This window comes from Salmo salar, chromosome 02 (assembly GCF_965601325.2).
Source record: "Salmo salar chromosome 02, fSalSal1, whole genome shotgun sequence".
Lineage (NCBI taxonomy): Eukaryota > Metazoa > Chordata > Actinopteri > Salmoniformes > Salmonidae > Salmo > Salmo salar.
Genome location: NC_138292.1, coordinates 92852024 through 92867752, shown reverse-complemented (window position 1 = coordinate 92867752; position 15729 = coordinate 92852024). Strand labels below are relative to the sequence as shown.

Below are 15729 nucleotides of genomic sequence, written 5' to 3'. Positions count from 1 at the left end.
TCCACTGCACAATAAGCAAGAACATAGCTAGCTACGTTATTTCATCTATCTGAATGGCAAATATCAGCAAGGCAGGCTTACACAATTGTACATTCAATTTGCAGTAAATTCTTCAGCTGGCTAAATTCTATACATCCACTGATTCACAAAACGACAGCCTGGTTTGCTGGTTGTTTCAGGAGTCCCTAAAACAACCAGAATGACAATTTCATACTCATGTCACAACACCCATAAAGCTAGTCAGCTAGCTGGTTAATGTTAGCTAGTCAGCTAGCTGGCTAATGTTAGCTATTCAGCTAGCTGGTTAATGTTAGCTAGTCAGCTAGCTGGTTAATGTTAGCTAGTCAGCTAGCTGGTTAATGTTAATGTTAGCTAGTCAGCTAGCTGGCTAAATCGCAATTTTCGTAAATTAACTTTACGATAAAAAAAAAATGCATAATCGTTTGTCTCTACATTAACTAACATTCCTGTCAAATGTACATGTTTTTGCATGATTCGTTATGACGTTATAATCCCTTACATTTGCTTCCATCCTAGTATTTCTGTCTGCCATCTTTGATCCAGATCAGTTCTGTGTAGGGGTACCCCTCTCTCCTAGTATTTCTGTCCGCCATCTTTGATCCAGTTCAGTTCTGTGTAGGGGTACCCCTCTCTCCTAGTATTTCTGTCCACCATCTTTGATCCAGTTCAGTTCTGTGTAGGGATACCCCTCTCTCCTGGTATTTCTGTCCACCATCTTTACTGAAGAAAGTCTTACAGTCACTAGTGCAGCAGCAGCCTCCCCCGGTCCGAGTGACGGCCCGTAAGAAGTTTAAGATGCGGTTGACGAAAAAAATAAATCACAGAAAAAATATATTGACTGATATTAATTTATTTAGGGGGGGCTAATGAATATTTTAGGCCTAGTGACGTCCCTGATTCCCACCGTTTAAGTTTATGTCTGAAATTAAAATAAACATTTTACTCAACTGCGTTACCCACTCCAGTCAGCAGATGGCGGTCTGGGAATTTAAGGTAATGCTGTTGGTGTGACGTATAATGTAGTGGACGGAACGCTTCTTTCAACAGTAGCAGCAGTTATTCAGCCACCTCCGTAGCTTGCTAACCAAAATAGCCCGAACCAATAAAGCTCTTTAGACGCTTTAGTGTATATTAGCCACTGTGTTTTAAACCCACTAATGTCGTCTAGTTAGTTATCCGATTTAATTTCATATTTACAGTGTTGTTGTTATTAGTCAGCTAGCGGGCTGGTTAAGTTAGCCTAGCTAGCTAACATTCCCAACCATGCGGTCACTGAGCTACTCTCCTGCTAAAGAAGAGGACATCACAGTAAAACAAGAAGTAGAGGGCGAAGCCGTTACTGTGAAAGAAGAAAATGATGCGTTCAGAGTGAAAGAGGAAGATGATGTTACAGTAAAAGAAGAGGAGGATGTTACAGTAAAAGAAGAGGAGGCTGCCGTTTATGGAGTGAAAGAGGAAGAGGGGGAGATGACTGTTACATCGAGAAAGGAGGAGGAAGAAGAGGAGGAAACTGGATATCTTGGTCCGGTTTCCCAAACGCATCTTAAGGCGTCCAATGGTTCTAACGGTGAATTTAGCCATAAGATGGTTTTGAGAAACCGTTCCCTGATTAACACTAGTAAGTACTGTCTTAAATACAGAGGCACAAACTCTGCAGTTGTTGAACTGATGTTTGGTCTTAAAGCGGAAATCTGCAATTGCTACATCCATATTGTGACTTATAAAATATTTATTTCTAGCTTAGTTCAACTGTTGTACCACATCAGAAACCCAAATAAGCTTTTTTTACTCCAATGTCTAGAAACAATGTAAATTAACATTGTACAGCCTCAACATTTTTAAAACTATAATGTTGATATCATGGATGGTCAGTCCTTGCATCCATAGGTCTGTCTGTCTGTAGTTACATTTCTCCAACCCCATAATCATCTTATTACCAAAACAGTGGAGGAATTACAGCTTTGTTATTGTTTGAACTGCAGATTCCTGGGTTGTGTGGGTTTTTTAAACAGCAACAAAATGGCTAGCCCAGAGGCTTGGTTTGGTAAACAGCTGAGGGATGGGGGAAGGAGAAATGTAACCACTCAAATTCATAGAGAAAGCTATTGTAGCAAACGTAACCCAACACCTACCGACCTCGTCAAGAATTTCAGACATCTTGGCGTAACAGTTATAAGGTGTTGGCTTGACAGTCAGTGGACCCAGGTTTGAGTCCAGCTCAGGGCTACCCCCTGAATTCACTACACTATGAATACAAGGACTGGCCATCCATGATGTCATAATGATAGTTTAACCAGGCTTCTAGGCTATATAGTATATTCTAGAATTCATCCATGATGTCATAATGATAGTTTAACCAGGTTTCTAGGCTATATAGTATATTCTAAAATTCATCCATGATGTCTTAATGATAGTTTAACCAGGTTTCTAGGCTATATAGTATATTCTAGAATTCATCCATGATGTCTTAATGATAGTTTAACCAGGTTTCTAGGCTATATACTATATTCTAGAATTCATCCATGATGTCATAATGATAGTTTAACCAGGTTTCTAGGCTGTATAGTATATTCTAGAATTCATCCATGATGTCATAATGATAGTTTAACCAGGTTTCTAGGCTGTATAGTATATTCTATAACTGCCCGTATAGATTTCCTGTGGAGGCAAATTATTACAGCTGTTGATAAGTCATTGTATAATATTCAGCCAATTTTATTTTTCATGCCATTACATTAAAGGCAAGACATACCTAGATTCAATTACATTCATGAATTGGTTTGAAACTTTTGTTTAAAAACCTTCTCAAAGGACAATATAATCTGACGAGAGGGAGCCAGTCGTCAACATGACCTGACCTAGAGGGAGCCAGTCATCACTATAACCTGACCTAGAGGGAGCCAGTCATCACTATAACCTGACTAGAGGGAGCCAGTCATCACTATAACCTGACTAGAGGGAGCCAGTCATCACTATAACCTGACTAGAGGGAGCCAGTCATCACTATAACCTGACTAGAGGGAGCCAGTCATCACTATAACCTGACTAGAGGGAGCCAGTCATCACTATAACCTGACTAGAGGGAGCCAGTCGTCACTATAACCTGACTAGAGGGAGCCAGTCATCACTATAACCTGACTAGAGGGAGCCAGTCGTCACTATAACCTGACTAGAGGGAGCCAGTCATCACTATAACCTGACTAGAGGGAGCCAGTCGTCACTATAACCTAACTAGAGGGAGCCAGTCATCACTATAACCTGACTAGAGGGAGCCAGTCGTCAATATAACCTGACTAGAGGGAGCCAGTCATCACTATAACCTGACTAGAGGGAGCCAGTCGTCACTATAACCTGACTAGAGGGAGCCAGTCGTCACTATAACCTGACTAGAGGGAGCCAGTCGTCACTATAACCTGACTAGAGGGAGCCAGTCGTCACTATAACCTGACTAGAGGGAGCCAGTCATCACTATAACCTGACTAGAGGGAGCCAGTCATCACTATAACCTGACTAGAGGGAGCCAGTCATCACTATAACCTGACTAGAGGGAGCCAGTCATCAATATAACCTGACTAGAGGGAGCCAGTCATCACTATAACCTGACTAGAGGGAGCCAGTCATCACTATAACCTGACTAGAGGGAGCCAGTCATCACTATAACCTGACTAGAGGGAGCCAGTCGTCAACATGACCTGACCTAGAGGGAGCCAGTCATCACTATAACCTGACCTAGAGGGAGCCAGTCATCACTATAACCTGACTAGAGGGAGCCAGTCGTCACTATAACCTGACTAGAGGGAGCCAGTCGTCACTATAACCTGACTAGAGGGAGCCAGTCATCACTATAACCTGACTAGAGGGAGCCAGTCATCACTATAACCTGACTAGAGGGAGCCAGTCATCACTATAACCTGACTAGAGGGAGCCAGTCGTCACTATAACCTGACTAGAGGGAGCCAGTCATCACTATAACCTGACTAGAGGGAGCCAGTCATCACTATAACCTGACTAGAGGGAGCCAGTCGACACTATAACCTGACTAGAGGGAGCCAGTCATCACTATAACCTGACTAGAGGGAGCCAGTCGTCACTATAACCTGACTAGAGGGAGCCAGTCATCACTATAACCTGACTAGAGGGAGCCAGTCATCACTATAACCTGACTAGAGGGAGCCAGTCATCAACATAACCTGACTAGAGGGAGCCAGTCATCACTATAACCTGACTAGAGGGAGCCAGTCATCACTATAACCTGACTAGAGGGAGCCAGTCATCACTATAACCTGACTAGAGGGAGCCAGTCGTCACTATAACCTGACTAGAGGGAGCCAGTCATCACTATAGCCTGACTAGAGGGAGCCAGTCATCACTATAACCTGACTAGAGGGAGCCAGTCGTCACTATAACCTGACTAGAGGGAGCCAGTCGTCACTATAACCTGACTAGAGGGACCCAATCACTATAACCTGACTAGAGGGAGCCAGTCGTCACTATAACCTGACTAGAGGGAGCCAGTCATCACTATAACCTGACTAGAGGGAGCCAGTCATCACTATAACCTGACTAGAGGGAGCCAGTCATCACTATAACCTGACTAGAGGGAGCCAGTCGTCACTATAACCTGACTAGAGGGAGCCAGTCGTCACTATAACCTGACTAGAGGGAGCCAGTCGTCACTATAACCTGACTAGAGGGACCCAATCACTATAACCTGACTAGAGGGAGCCAGTCGTCACTATAACCTGACTAGAGGGAGCCAGTCATCACTATAACCTGACTAGAGGGAGCCAGTCATCACTATAACCTGACTAGAGGGAGCCAGTCATCACTATAACCTGACTAGAGGGAGCCAGTCGTCACTATAACCTGACTAGAGGGAGCCAGTCGTCACTATAGCCTGACTAGAGGGAGCCAGTCGTCACTATAACCTGACTAGAGGGAGCCAGTCGTCACTATAACCTGACTAGAGGGAGCCAGTCGTCACTATAACCTGACTAGAGGGAGCCAGTCATCACTATAACCTGACTAGAGGGAGCCAGTCGTCACTATAACCTGACTAGAGGGAGCCAGTCGTCACTATAACCTGACTAGAGGGAGCCAGTCGTCACTATAACCTGACTAGAGGGAGCCAGTCGTCACTATAACCTGACTAGAGGGAGCCAGTCATCACTATAACCTGACTAGAGGGAGCCAGTCGTCACTATAACCTGACTAGAGGGAGCCAGTCGTCACTATAACCTGACTAGAGGGAGCCAGTCGTCACTATAACCTGACTAGAGGGAGCCAGTCATCACTATAACCTGACCAGAGGGAGCCAGTCATCACTATAACCTGACTAGAGGGAGCCAGTCATCACTATAACCTGACTAGAGGGAGCCAGTCATCACTATAACCTGACCAGAGGGAGCCAGTCATCACTATAACCTGACTAGAGGGAGCCAGTCATCACTATAACCTGACTAGAGGGAGCCAGTCGTCACTATAACCTGACTAGAGGGAGCCAGTCATCACTATAACCTGACTAGAGGGAGCCAGTCATCACTATAACCTGACTAGAGGGAGCCAGTCATCACTATAACCTGACTAGAGGGAGCCAGTCATCACTATAACCTGACTAGAGGGAGCCAGTCATCACTATAACCTGACCAGAGGGAGCCAGTCATCACTATAACCTGACTAGAGGGAGCCAGTCGTCACTATAACCTGACCAGAGGGAGCCAGTCATCACTATAACCTGACTAGAGGGAGCCAGTCGTCACTATAACCTGACTGGAGGGAGCCAGTCGTCAACATGACCTGACTAGAGGGAGCCAGTCGTCACTATAACCTGATTGGAGGGAGCCAGTCGTCACTATAACCTGACTGGAGGGAGCCAGTCATCACTATAACCTGACTAGAGGGAGCCAGTCGTCACTATAACCTGACTAGAGGGAGCCAGTCGTCACTATAACCTGACTAGAGGGAGCCAGTCGTCACTATAACCTGACTAGAGGGAGCCAGTCGTCACTATAACCTGACTAGAGGGAGCCAGTCATCACTATAACCTGACTAGAGGGAGCCAGTCATCAATATAACCTGACTAGAGGGAGCCAGTCGTCACTATAACCTGACTAGAGGGAGCCAGTCATCACTATAACCTGACCTAGAGGGAGCCAGTCATCACTATAACCTGACTAGAGGGAGCCAGTCGTCACTATAACCTGACTAGAGGGAGCCAGTCGTCACTATAACCTGACTAGAGGGAGCCAGTCGTCACTATAACCTGACTAGAGGGACCCAATCACTATAACCTGACTAGAGGGAGCCAGTCGTCACTATAACCTGACTAGAGGGAGCCAGTCATCACTATAACCTGACTAGAGGGAGCCAGTCATCACTATAACCTGACTAGAGGGAGCCAGTCATCACTATAACCTGACTAGAGGGAGCCAGTCGTCACTATAACCTGACTAGAGGGAGCCAGTCATCACTATAACCTGACTAGAGGGAGCCAGTCATCACTATAACCTGACCAGAGGGAGCCAGTCATCACTATAACCTGACTAGAGGGAGCCAGTCATCACTATAACCTGACCAGAGGGAGCCAGTCATCACTATAACCTGACTAGAGGGAGCCAGTCATCACTATAACCTGACTAGAGGGAGCCAGTCGTCACTATAACCTGACTAGAGGGAGCCAGTCATCACTATAACCTGACTAGAGGGAGCCAGTCATCACTATAACCTGACTAGAGGGAGCCAGTCATCACTATAACCTGACTAGAGGGAGCCAGTCATCACTATAACCTGACTAGAGGGAGCCAGTCATCACTATAACCTGACCAGAGGGAGCCAGTCATCACTATAACCTGACTAGAGGGAGCCAGTCGTCACTATAACCTGACCAGAGGGAGCCAGTCATCACTATAACCTGACTAGAGGGAGCCAGTCGTCACTATAACCTGACTGGAGGGAGCCAGTCGTCAACATGACCTGACTAGAGGGAGCCAGTCGTCACTATAACCTGATTGGAGGGAGCCAGTCGTCACTATAACCTGACTGGAGGGAGCCAGTCATCACTATAACCTGACTAGAGGGAGCCAGTCGTCACTATAACCTGACTAGAGGGAGCCAGTCGTCACTATAACCTGACTAGAGGGAGCCAGTCGTCACTATAACCTGACTAGAGGGAGCCAGTCGTCACTATAACCTGACTAGAGGGAGCCAGTCATCACTATAACCTGACTAGAGGGAGCCAGTCATCAATATAACCTGACTAGAGGGAGCCAGTCGTCACTATAACCTGACTAGAGGGAGCCAGTCATCACTATAACCTGACCTAGAGGGAGCCAGTCATCACTATAACCTGACTAGAGGGAGCCAGTCGTCACTATAACCTGACTAGAGGGAGCCAGTCGTCACTATAACCTGACTAGAGGGACCCAATCACTATAACCTGACTAGAGGGAGCCAGTCGTCACTATAACCTGACTAGAGGGAGCCAGTCATCACTATAACCTGACTAGAGGGAGCCAGTCATCACTATAACCTGACTAGAGGGAGCCAGTCATCACTATAACCTGACTAGAGGGAGCCAGTCGTCACTATAACCTGACTAGAGGGAGCCAGTCATCACTATAACCTGACTAGAGGGAGCCAGTCATCACTATAACCTGACTAGAGGGAGCCAGTCATCACTATGACCTGACTAGAGGGAGCCAGTCATCACTATAACCTGACTAGAGGGAGCCAGTCATCACTATAACCTGACTAGAGGGAGCCAGTCATCAACATAACCTGACTAGAGGGAGCCAGTCATCACTATAACCTGACTAGAGGGAGCCAGTCATCACTATAACCTGACTAGAGGGAGCCAGTCATCACTATAGCCTGACTAGAGGGAGCCAGTCGTCACTATAACCTGACTAGAGGGAGCCAGTCATCACTATAACCTGACTAGAGGGAGCCAGTCATCACTATAACCTGACTAGAGGGAGCCAGTCATCACTATAACCTGACTAGAGGGAGCCAATCACTATAACCTGACTAGAGGGAGCCAGTCGTCACTATAACCTGACTAGAGGGAGCCAGTCATCACTATAACCTGACCTAGAGGGAGCCAGTCATCACTATAACCTGACTAGAGGGAGCCAGTCATCACTATAGCCTGACTAGAGGGAGCCAGTCGTCACTATAACCTGACTAGAGGGAGCCAGTCATCACTATAACCTGACTAGAGGGAGCCAGTCATCACTATAACCTGACTAGAGGGAGCCAGTCATCACTATAACCTGACTAGAGGGAGCCAATCACTATAACCTGACTAGAGGGAGCCAGTCGTCACTATAACCTGACTAGAGGGAGCCAGTCATCACTATAACCTGACTAGAGGGAGCCAGTCGTCACTATAACCTGACTAGAGGGAGCCAGTCATCACTATAACCTGACTAGAGGGAGCCAGTCATCACTATAACCTGACTAGAGGGAGCCAGTCATCACTATAACCTGACTAGAGGGAGCCAGTCATCAATATAACCTGACTAGAGGGAGCCAGTCATCACTATAACCTGACTGGAGGGAGCCAGTCATCACTATAACCTGACTAGAGGGAGCCAGTCATTACTATAACCTGACTAGAGGGAGCCAGTCGTCACTATAACCTGACTAGAGGGAGCCAGTCACCACTATAACCTGACTAGAGGGAGCCAGTCATCACTATAACCTGACTAGAGGGAGCCAGTCATCACTATAACCTGACTAGAGGGAGCCAGTCATCACTATAACCTGACTAGAGGGAGCCAGTCATCACTATAACCTGACCAGAGGGAGCCAGTCGTGACCATAGCCTGACCAGAGGGAGCCAGTCGTCACTATAACCTGACCTAGAGGGAGCCAGTCATCACTATAACCTGACTAGAGGGAGCCAGTCGTCAACATGACCTGACCTAGAGGGAGCCCCCCTTCCCCCTCTGCTGCTGGACTTCGTAAATTCTGCCATTCTGCTCCTGAAATTTTCAGTAATCGACTACACCAGCAGTCGGCAACCTTTTCCAGTTGGAGTGCCAATTTATCTGACCATTTCAACAAATCTGCGTGCCAGTTATGATTTTCATGTGCACATTTTCGTGGAACAGTTTCATTTAATTTGTAATAGTATCTCAAAATTATTGTCTGATTAATCTACATTCTATCTACATTTAAATGAAAATTATACAAATCTAAAAGTAACTTTTATTGCCATTGCCAACTATGTAAAAATATTGCCTACATAAAGCCAGCAAATATAAACATTGCATTCTGCAGGTAGAAAATATCCTGATAAAAATAAATACCTTATAAATCACATTGGCTGCACATGGCCTGTCTACAACAAACTTGAAACATTGTATCAACTATCAACTGGATCCTCCGAAACTTGTGATAGCAAGCTTTCGACATTGTATAGAATATTCTGGGCCCTCGGTTTTCCACGTTAGTGAGTTCTGGACAGACACAGCTGTCGGCTATTTGTGCAAAGGATAAGAAGTAATCAGGTATTTTATGACATTTCCACAGGATCAGAGCATTACATTTTTCCCTTTCATGCCGAGTGGTTATCGAAAGGGCGAGAGCTGGAAATGTTTACGAAAATACTTTGAGGAACTATTGTCATTCGCAATTGATTTTGATTAGACTTTGTTTACTTGCTGTTTGAGGTGAAGAAAATTGTATTTGAGAAGACATCCCCAAATGGGCACATTTTATAGGCCTACATTTGCACACAGGCCAGGTAGACTACTCCTACGTCCTTCGTAATTAGGTGTGTGTCTTTACTCAACATTGACAGGAGTGTTTCAAAGAAAAGACAATGAATAAATTGACAAAACTGACGCATCTTGCGGGGTCAGGTCTGGGTGGTCTGCCAGGGGCCGTTTCATTTAGTATCCGTTTGGGTCGGCATGGGGAATGATTGTATTTTCCCCATAGTATGTTGTACCGAAGTTGACCGGCTGAAAGGGAGTGTAACTTTATGACTATTGTTGGATTCGGGCTAAACTTTGAACATTGAGATATTAAAGACATGATAGATCAGACGCAGAGTATATAAAGGAGTGAGATCTGTAGAAAGACAGAGTGGCTGTGGAATGTGCTGAGTGGACAGGAGGAGATCACAGGATTGCTTTGGGGGAAGCGGATGGACATCTGTTACCCTTGTCATATGATGAAAATAAGTATTTGCTCCCTTGCTGGATTTTTTTGTTATTCTATCTCTCACTGTTCAAATAAACCTACCATTAATATTATAGGCTGATCATTTCTTTGTCAGTGGGCAAACGTACCAAATCAGCAGGGGATCAAATACTTTTTTCCCTCACTGTATCATAAACGCCATCGATAAAAGACAGTACTGTGCAGCCGTCTTCATCAACCTGGCCAAGGCTTTCGACTCTGTCAATCACCGTATTCTTATCGGCAGACTCAAATAGCCTTGGTTTCTCAAATGACTGCCTCGCCTGGTTCACCAACTACTTCTCAGACAGAGTTCAGTGTGTCAAATCGGAGGGCCTGTTGACCGGACCTCTGGCAGTCTCTATGGAGCTACCACAGGGTTAAATTCTCGGACCGACTCTTTTCTCTGTACATACCAACAATGTTGCTCTTGCTGCGGGTGATTCCTTGATCCACCCCTCCTTTATCTTGGCCAGGTCGCAGTTGTAAATGAGAACATGTTCTCAACTAGCCTACCTGGTTAAATAAAGGTGAAATAAAAAAAATGAAATAAAAAAATATTGACTTTATTGACACCCAAATGGATACTGTCATTAATGTGGTTCTTCAATAATTACACATAATTCTTAATACTGTAGCAAACATTATATTAAGCAGGACATTCAAATGAGCCTTACAATTATAATCCAAAGTAGTGTGAAATGCACTCATAAGCAACCTGGAAATGAATAAATAATTGTAACATTCATTACAGACGTCAATTGTTGTACAACATCATGGCTACGCTGTTGGCATCTCCTTTTACAGTGGATTTCTGCTGTTGTGGGCTTTTATATCATCTGTCTGACTTTGTTGTTCACACAGGAGAGATATGGGACTATCGTGTGTCCTCTGTGGAGCCTCAACAACCTCGTGATGCTGAAGAGGCAGAGAAGAGTCTCTCCAGATCAGAACACCTCAATAAACACCAGCAGAGACCCACAGGGAAGAGAACTCACCGCTGCTCTGACTGTGGGAAGAGATTCACCTCATCAGCAGGCATTAAAATTCATCAGAGAACACACACAGGAGAGAAACCGTATAGCTGTGATGAATGTGGCAAGAGTTTTGCTACATCTAGCTATCTGACTCTACACCAGAGAACACACACAGGAGAGAAATGTTATAGTTGTGGTCAATGTGGGAAGAGTTTTGCTGCATCTAGCTATCTGACTCGACACCAGAGAACACACACAGGAGAGAAACCTTATAGCTGTGGTCAATGTGGGAAGAGTTTTCGTCAATCTGGCCAGCTGACAGTGCACCAGAGAACACACACAGGAGAGAAACCCTACAGCTGTGATCAATGTGGGAAGAGATGTACTACATCTGGCTCTCTGACTGTACACCAGAGAACACACACAGGAGAGAAACCTTATAGCTGTGGTCAATGTGGGAAGAGTTTTGCGGCATCTAGTGCTCGGACTCTACACCAGAGAACACACACAGGAGAGAAACCTTATAGCTGTGGTCAATGTGGGAAGAGTTTTGGTCAATCTGGAGATCTGACTCAACACCAGAGTACACACACAGGAGAGAAACCTTATACCTGTGGTCAATGTGGGAAGAGTTTTTCTCGATCTAGCTATCTGACTCTACACCAGAGAACACACACAGGAGAGAAACCTTATACCTGTGGTCAATGTGGGAAGAGTTTTTCTCGATCTAGCTATCTGACTCTACACCAGAGAACACACACAGGAGAGAAACCCTACAGCTGTGATCAATGTGGGAAGAGATGTACTACATCTGGCTCTCTGACTGTACACCAGAGAACACACATAGGAGAGAAACCCTACAGCTGTGATCAATGTGGGAAGAGATGTACTACATCTGGCTCTCTGACTGTTCACCAGAGAACACACACAGGAGAGAAACCTTATACCTGTTGTCAATGTGGGAAGAGTTTTGGTCGATCTAGCCATCTGACTCAACACCAGAGAATACACACAGAAGAGAAACATTATAGCTGTGGTCAATGTGGGAAGAGTTTTGTTACATTTAGCCATCTGACTATACACCAGAGAACACACACAGGAGAGAAACCTCATAGCTGTGATCAATGTGACAAGAGATACTCTGATAAAAGATCTCTGAGGAAACATCAGAAAATACATGAAGGAGTTGTTTCATGATATCAATGAATTAATGTCACAATGTAGAATGTTTTAACATTGTAGTAGGAGTATTTTAAGGATGTCACAATGTAGAACCCTGAACGTTTGTCCCCGTTCTATTGATTTCAGCATGATATGGATATTAGCCTCGGGGAAAATCAAGGCTCTGAAATGGATGAGTACTATTTATGTGATTTAACAAAAAGTGACTAACACAAAAAGAGTTGTGTTACATTTACCATGTTGGTGACCCACTTGAATCAAAATGCAACACTTCAAAATGTAGCGAGCTGTTTTCTACAAATTGTCCTCTAACCAGTGATGTACACATTATTCCCAAATTCCGTGTGGTTTTGGAGCTGTTAGTTTTAACAGGATGTGCAACTTCATCTTCCTCCTCTCGGCACAATTGATTTCAACATGATATCGATGAGTGATGACAAATTAGTGTTGCGTTCCTTTGTTTAGCGACCCCTACATTTAAATGCATCACTCCAAAATGTAGCTGACTGTCTTCTTCAGGTTGTCCTCTAACCAGTGAGGTAAAATATATCTCCCATTTCCATGTGTTTTGTTTTGTTGTGTTAGTTTCAACAGCATGTACAACCTGATTTCCTCCCTAATGGATATCATTGATTTATTGCTACTTGTCAAAACAACAGGGTTTTTGGTGCTTGTGCAGTTTATAAGGAGCCTGTTTTAGTAATATGATTATTGTGGCAGATGTTTGTGTATATAGCACATTTTATGTTTAGATTTGGACATGTTTTGACATTGGGGATATCCCACCTAACAAAATGTAATTGAAAAGACGTTGAAAATAGGACTATGCAATCAAATATTTCATATTTACATTTCATGTAACATTTAGTAATGATTATTATTTATGTAACCAACTGACAATTTTTTGGTACAATTATATTGACATTGTTGCCCTGCTTTTAGAATATCAGGGTTCATTCTCAGATGTGCCAACCCAAATGTACTAGAGCATGACATTGGGGACTGGGCCCCGTTCCAACAACATGCCTATCTAGTGAACCCTGAAAAGAGAGAGAAGCTGTGAGGTGGAAAGTTACTACGGATATTGCAGGAGTTTCCTCTTGAAATCAGACATGTCTGTGGTAAGGACAACTTGGTTGCTGATTGTCTCAAGGCTGGGCAGTCAAAGTTTTGTGTTTTGCATTTAGCTAGTGCGTTGCCATTTATTTTGACTGCATGTTTTTCCGTATTGGAGATTAGTTTTGTTTGGGCTCGTTCCAAGGGGACGAGAGTTCTAGAAGCTAGTCAGTATTAAGACGGGAGTTCTAGAAGCTAGTCAGTATTAAGACGGGAGTTCTAGAAGCTAGTCAGTATTAAGACGGGAGTTCTAGAAGCTAGTCAGTATTAAGACGGGAGTTCTAGAAGCTAGTGAGTTTTACTAGTTTTTTTTTTCTTGTTTTTAATTGTTTACAGCCAGTAGACACCATGTTTATATTGTTGAAGGTGAAGCATTGTAGTTGATTATAATAATATTTATGTTTTGAGGTTGGACTTTAGCACGTGTAGCTCGTTTTGGTTTGCTTCCTGTCTTTAAGTTTGGTGTGGGTTTTTCTTTTGTTTTCCTCTTCTTGGGCAGATTTAGTGGGTCTCATGGTGGGTGTCTTTTAGATCCCAGTTGTTGTTACTAGTCAACTTTCAGTGGACACTGAGAGCAAAATTGCAACATTATGTTATAATACTTTTATTGCATCAAATGGTTGTTTTATTAACAGAATAGAGGGTTCTTAGAACTATAGTGTCTGTGTTCTACTGAGGATGGGCCTCTGGGAGAAAACACTGACAGGAGATTTACAATGTCTTTTGGGTGATAAAACCTAAAGAGACCGCATTCCAGAGCATGAGTTAATGTTTCTGTTCTATATGGGACCAGGGAGAGATGACCCCAGGGCCAGACCCTGGTCTCTACACAAAGAGTACTGTTTTTACAGCAGATAAGTGAATAAAGATTTAGTTTAAGAATAACTCTGACTTGTGTGATAAGTTTGTCTCCTCAATTGATATTAAAGAAATTAACCACCACATTTGGCGATGGGGATGTGAATCTTGACTTGGTGACCGCTGACCTGGGTAAATGGTGTACAAGGGATCCCTCAAACATGGGATCTCAGGGAGAAGACACTTCAGGAACGGAGCAGATGGACCCACCTTTGATCTGAGTGGATACCACAACTCAAACCTAGTTTTTTTTTTTTAAAGAAAGAGGTGAGAAACACACAAAGCTGAGTTTTTAGAAACGCCTCGTAGGCTCTGAGTGTGTATTCCTGTGTGGAGGTGTAAACAGGGCCCAGTCAGTAGAATCTGAGGCAGCTATCTGTGTGAACTGGATGAAAACTAGAATCTGTGTTTACTAGTTAAGACCATTTATGATATAGTGTAAGGTGCACCTGTAATTGTTTTAAACCTGGACCCCATTTTAGAAGTATTGAAAGATGTACATGTATGTGTTACATTATCCTAGGAACTAACCATGAGATAGAAATGTGAAAATGTTCCTGCAGGTTAAAATATTGTTGAAAAACAACTAATTGATTAGGTTTGTTTGAGAATAGCATTGTGTGACTGTGGTATGAGAGTTGTGTGACTGTGATATGAGAGTTGTGACTGTGATATGAGAGTTGTGTGACTGTGGTATGAGAGTTGTGTGACTGTGATATGAGAGTTGTGACTGTGATATGAGAGTTGTGTGACTGTGGTATGAGATTTGTGTGACTGTGGTATGAGAGTTGTGTGACTGATATGAGAGTTGTGTGACTGTGGTATGAGAGTTGTGTGACTGTGGTATGAGAGTTGTGTGACTGTGGTATGAGAGTTGTGTGACTGTGGTATGAGAGTTGTGTGACTGTGGTATGAGAGTTGTGTGACTGTGATATGAGAGTTGTGTGACTGTGATATTAGAGTTGTGTGACTGTGGTATGAGAGTTGTGTGACTGTGATATGAGAGTTGTGTGACTGGAAATGAGTCTTAATCTGTCGTCTGGATAGTAACATATAGAAATATGCTTAATCAGATGATTGTAATGTGGATAATAAGCGGGATGATATGTTAGAAAGCAGCAGAAGGTCTATAGTTCCTGGGAGGCTTGATTTTGCCGTGGTCTCTGGGAGGTTAGAGAACCGTTGACGATCCGGTCATTGTCCGGGAAACAAAAGTTTATTTTTGGTTCTGCTGGGAGTATGTTTGGAGAGCTGCTTCGTAGCTGTGGAGAGTCCTTGAAAAAGCAAATGGAATGGTTGTTGTGAGTACCTGAGAATTTCTTACGTTTTATATGGATTCTGTGAATATATGAAAATATGATGAATTGTATGTGTGTATAATGATTAC

At 43.8% G+C, this 15729-nt stretch overlaps 1 protein-coding gene across 1 annotated transcript; it reads left to right on the top strand.

Moving 5' to 3' along the window:
* Positions 1-10201: 10201 nt before the first annotated feature.
* LOC145864264 (uncharacterized) lies at positions 10202-14369 on the top strand. The gene is made up of 2 exons (XM_082969691.1): positions 10202-10211; positions 11074-14369. The coding sequence occupies exons 1-2, from the start codon at positions 10202-10204 to the stop codon at positions 12381-12383; spliced, it is 1320 nt and encodes a 439-aa protein (XP_082825817.1). The 3' UTR covers positions 12384-14369.
* Positions 14370-15729: the final 1360 nt, after the last annotated feature.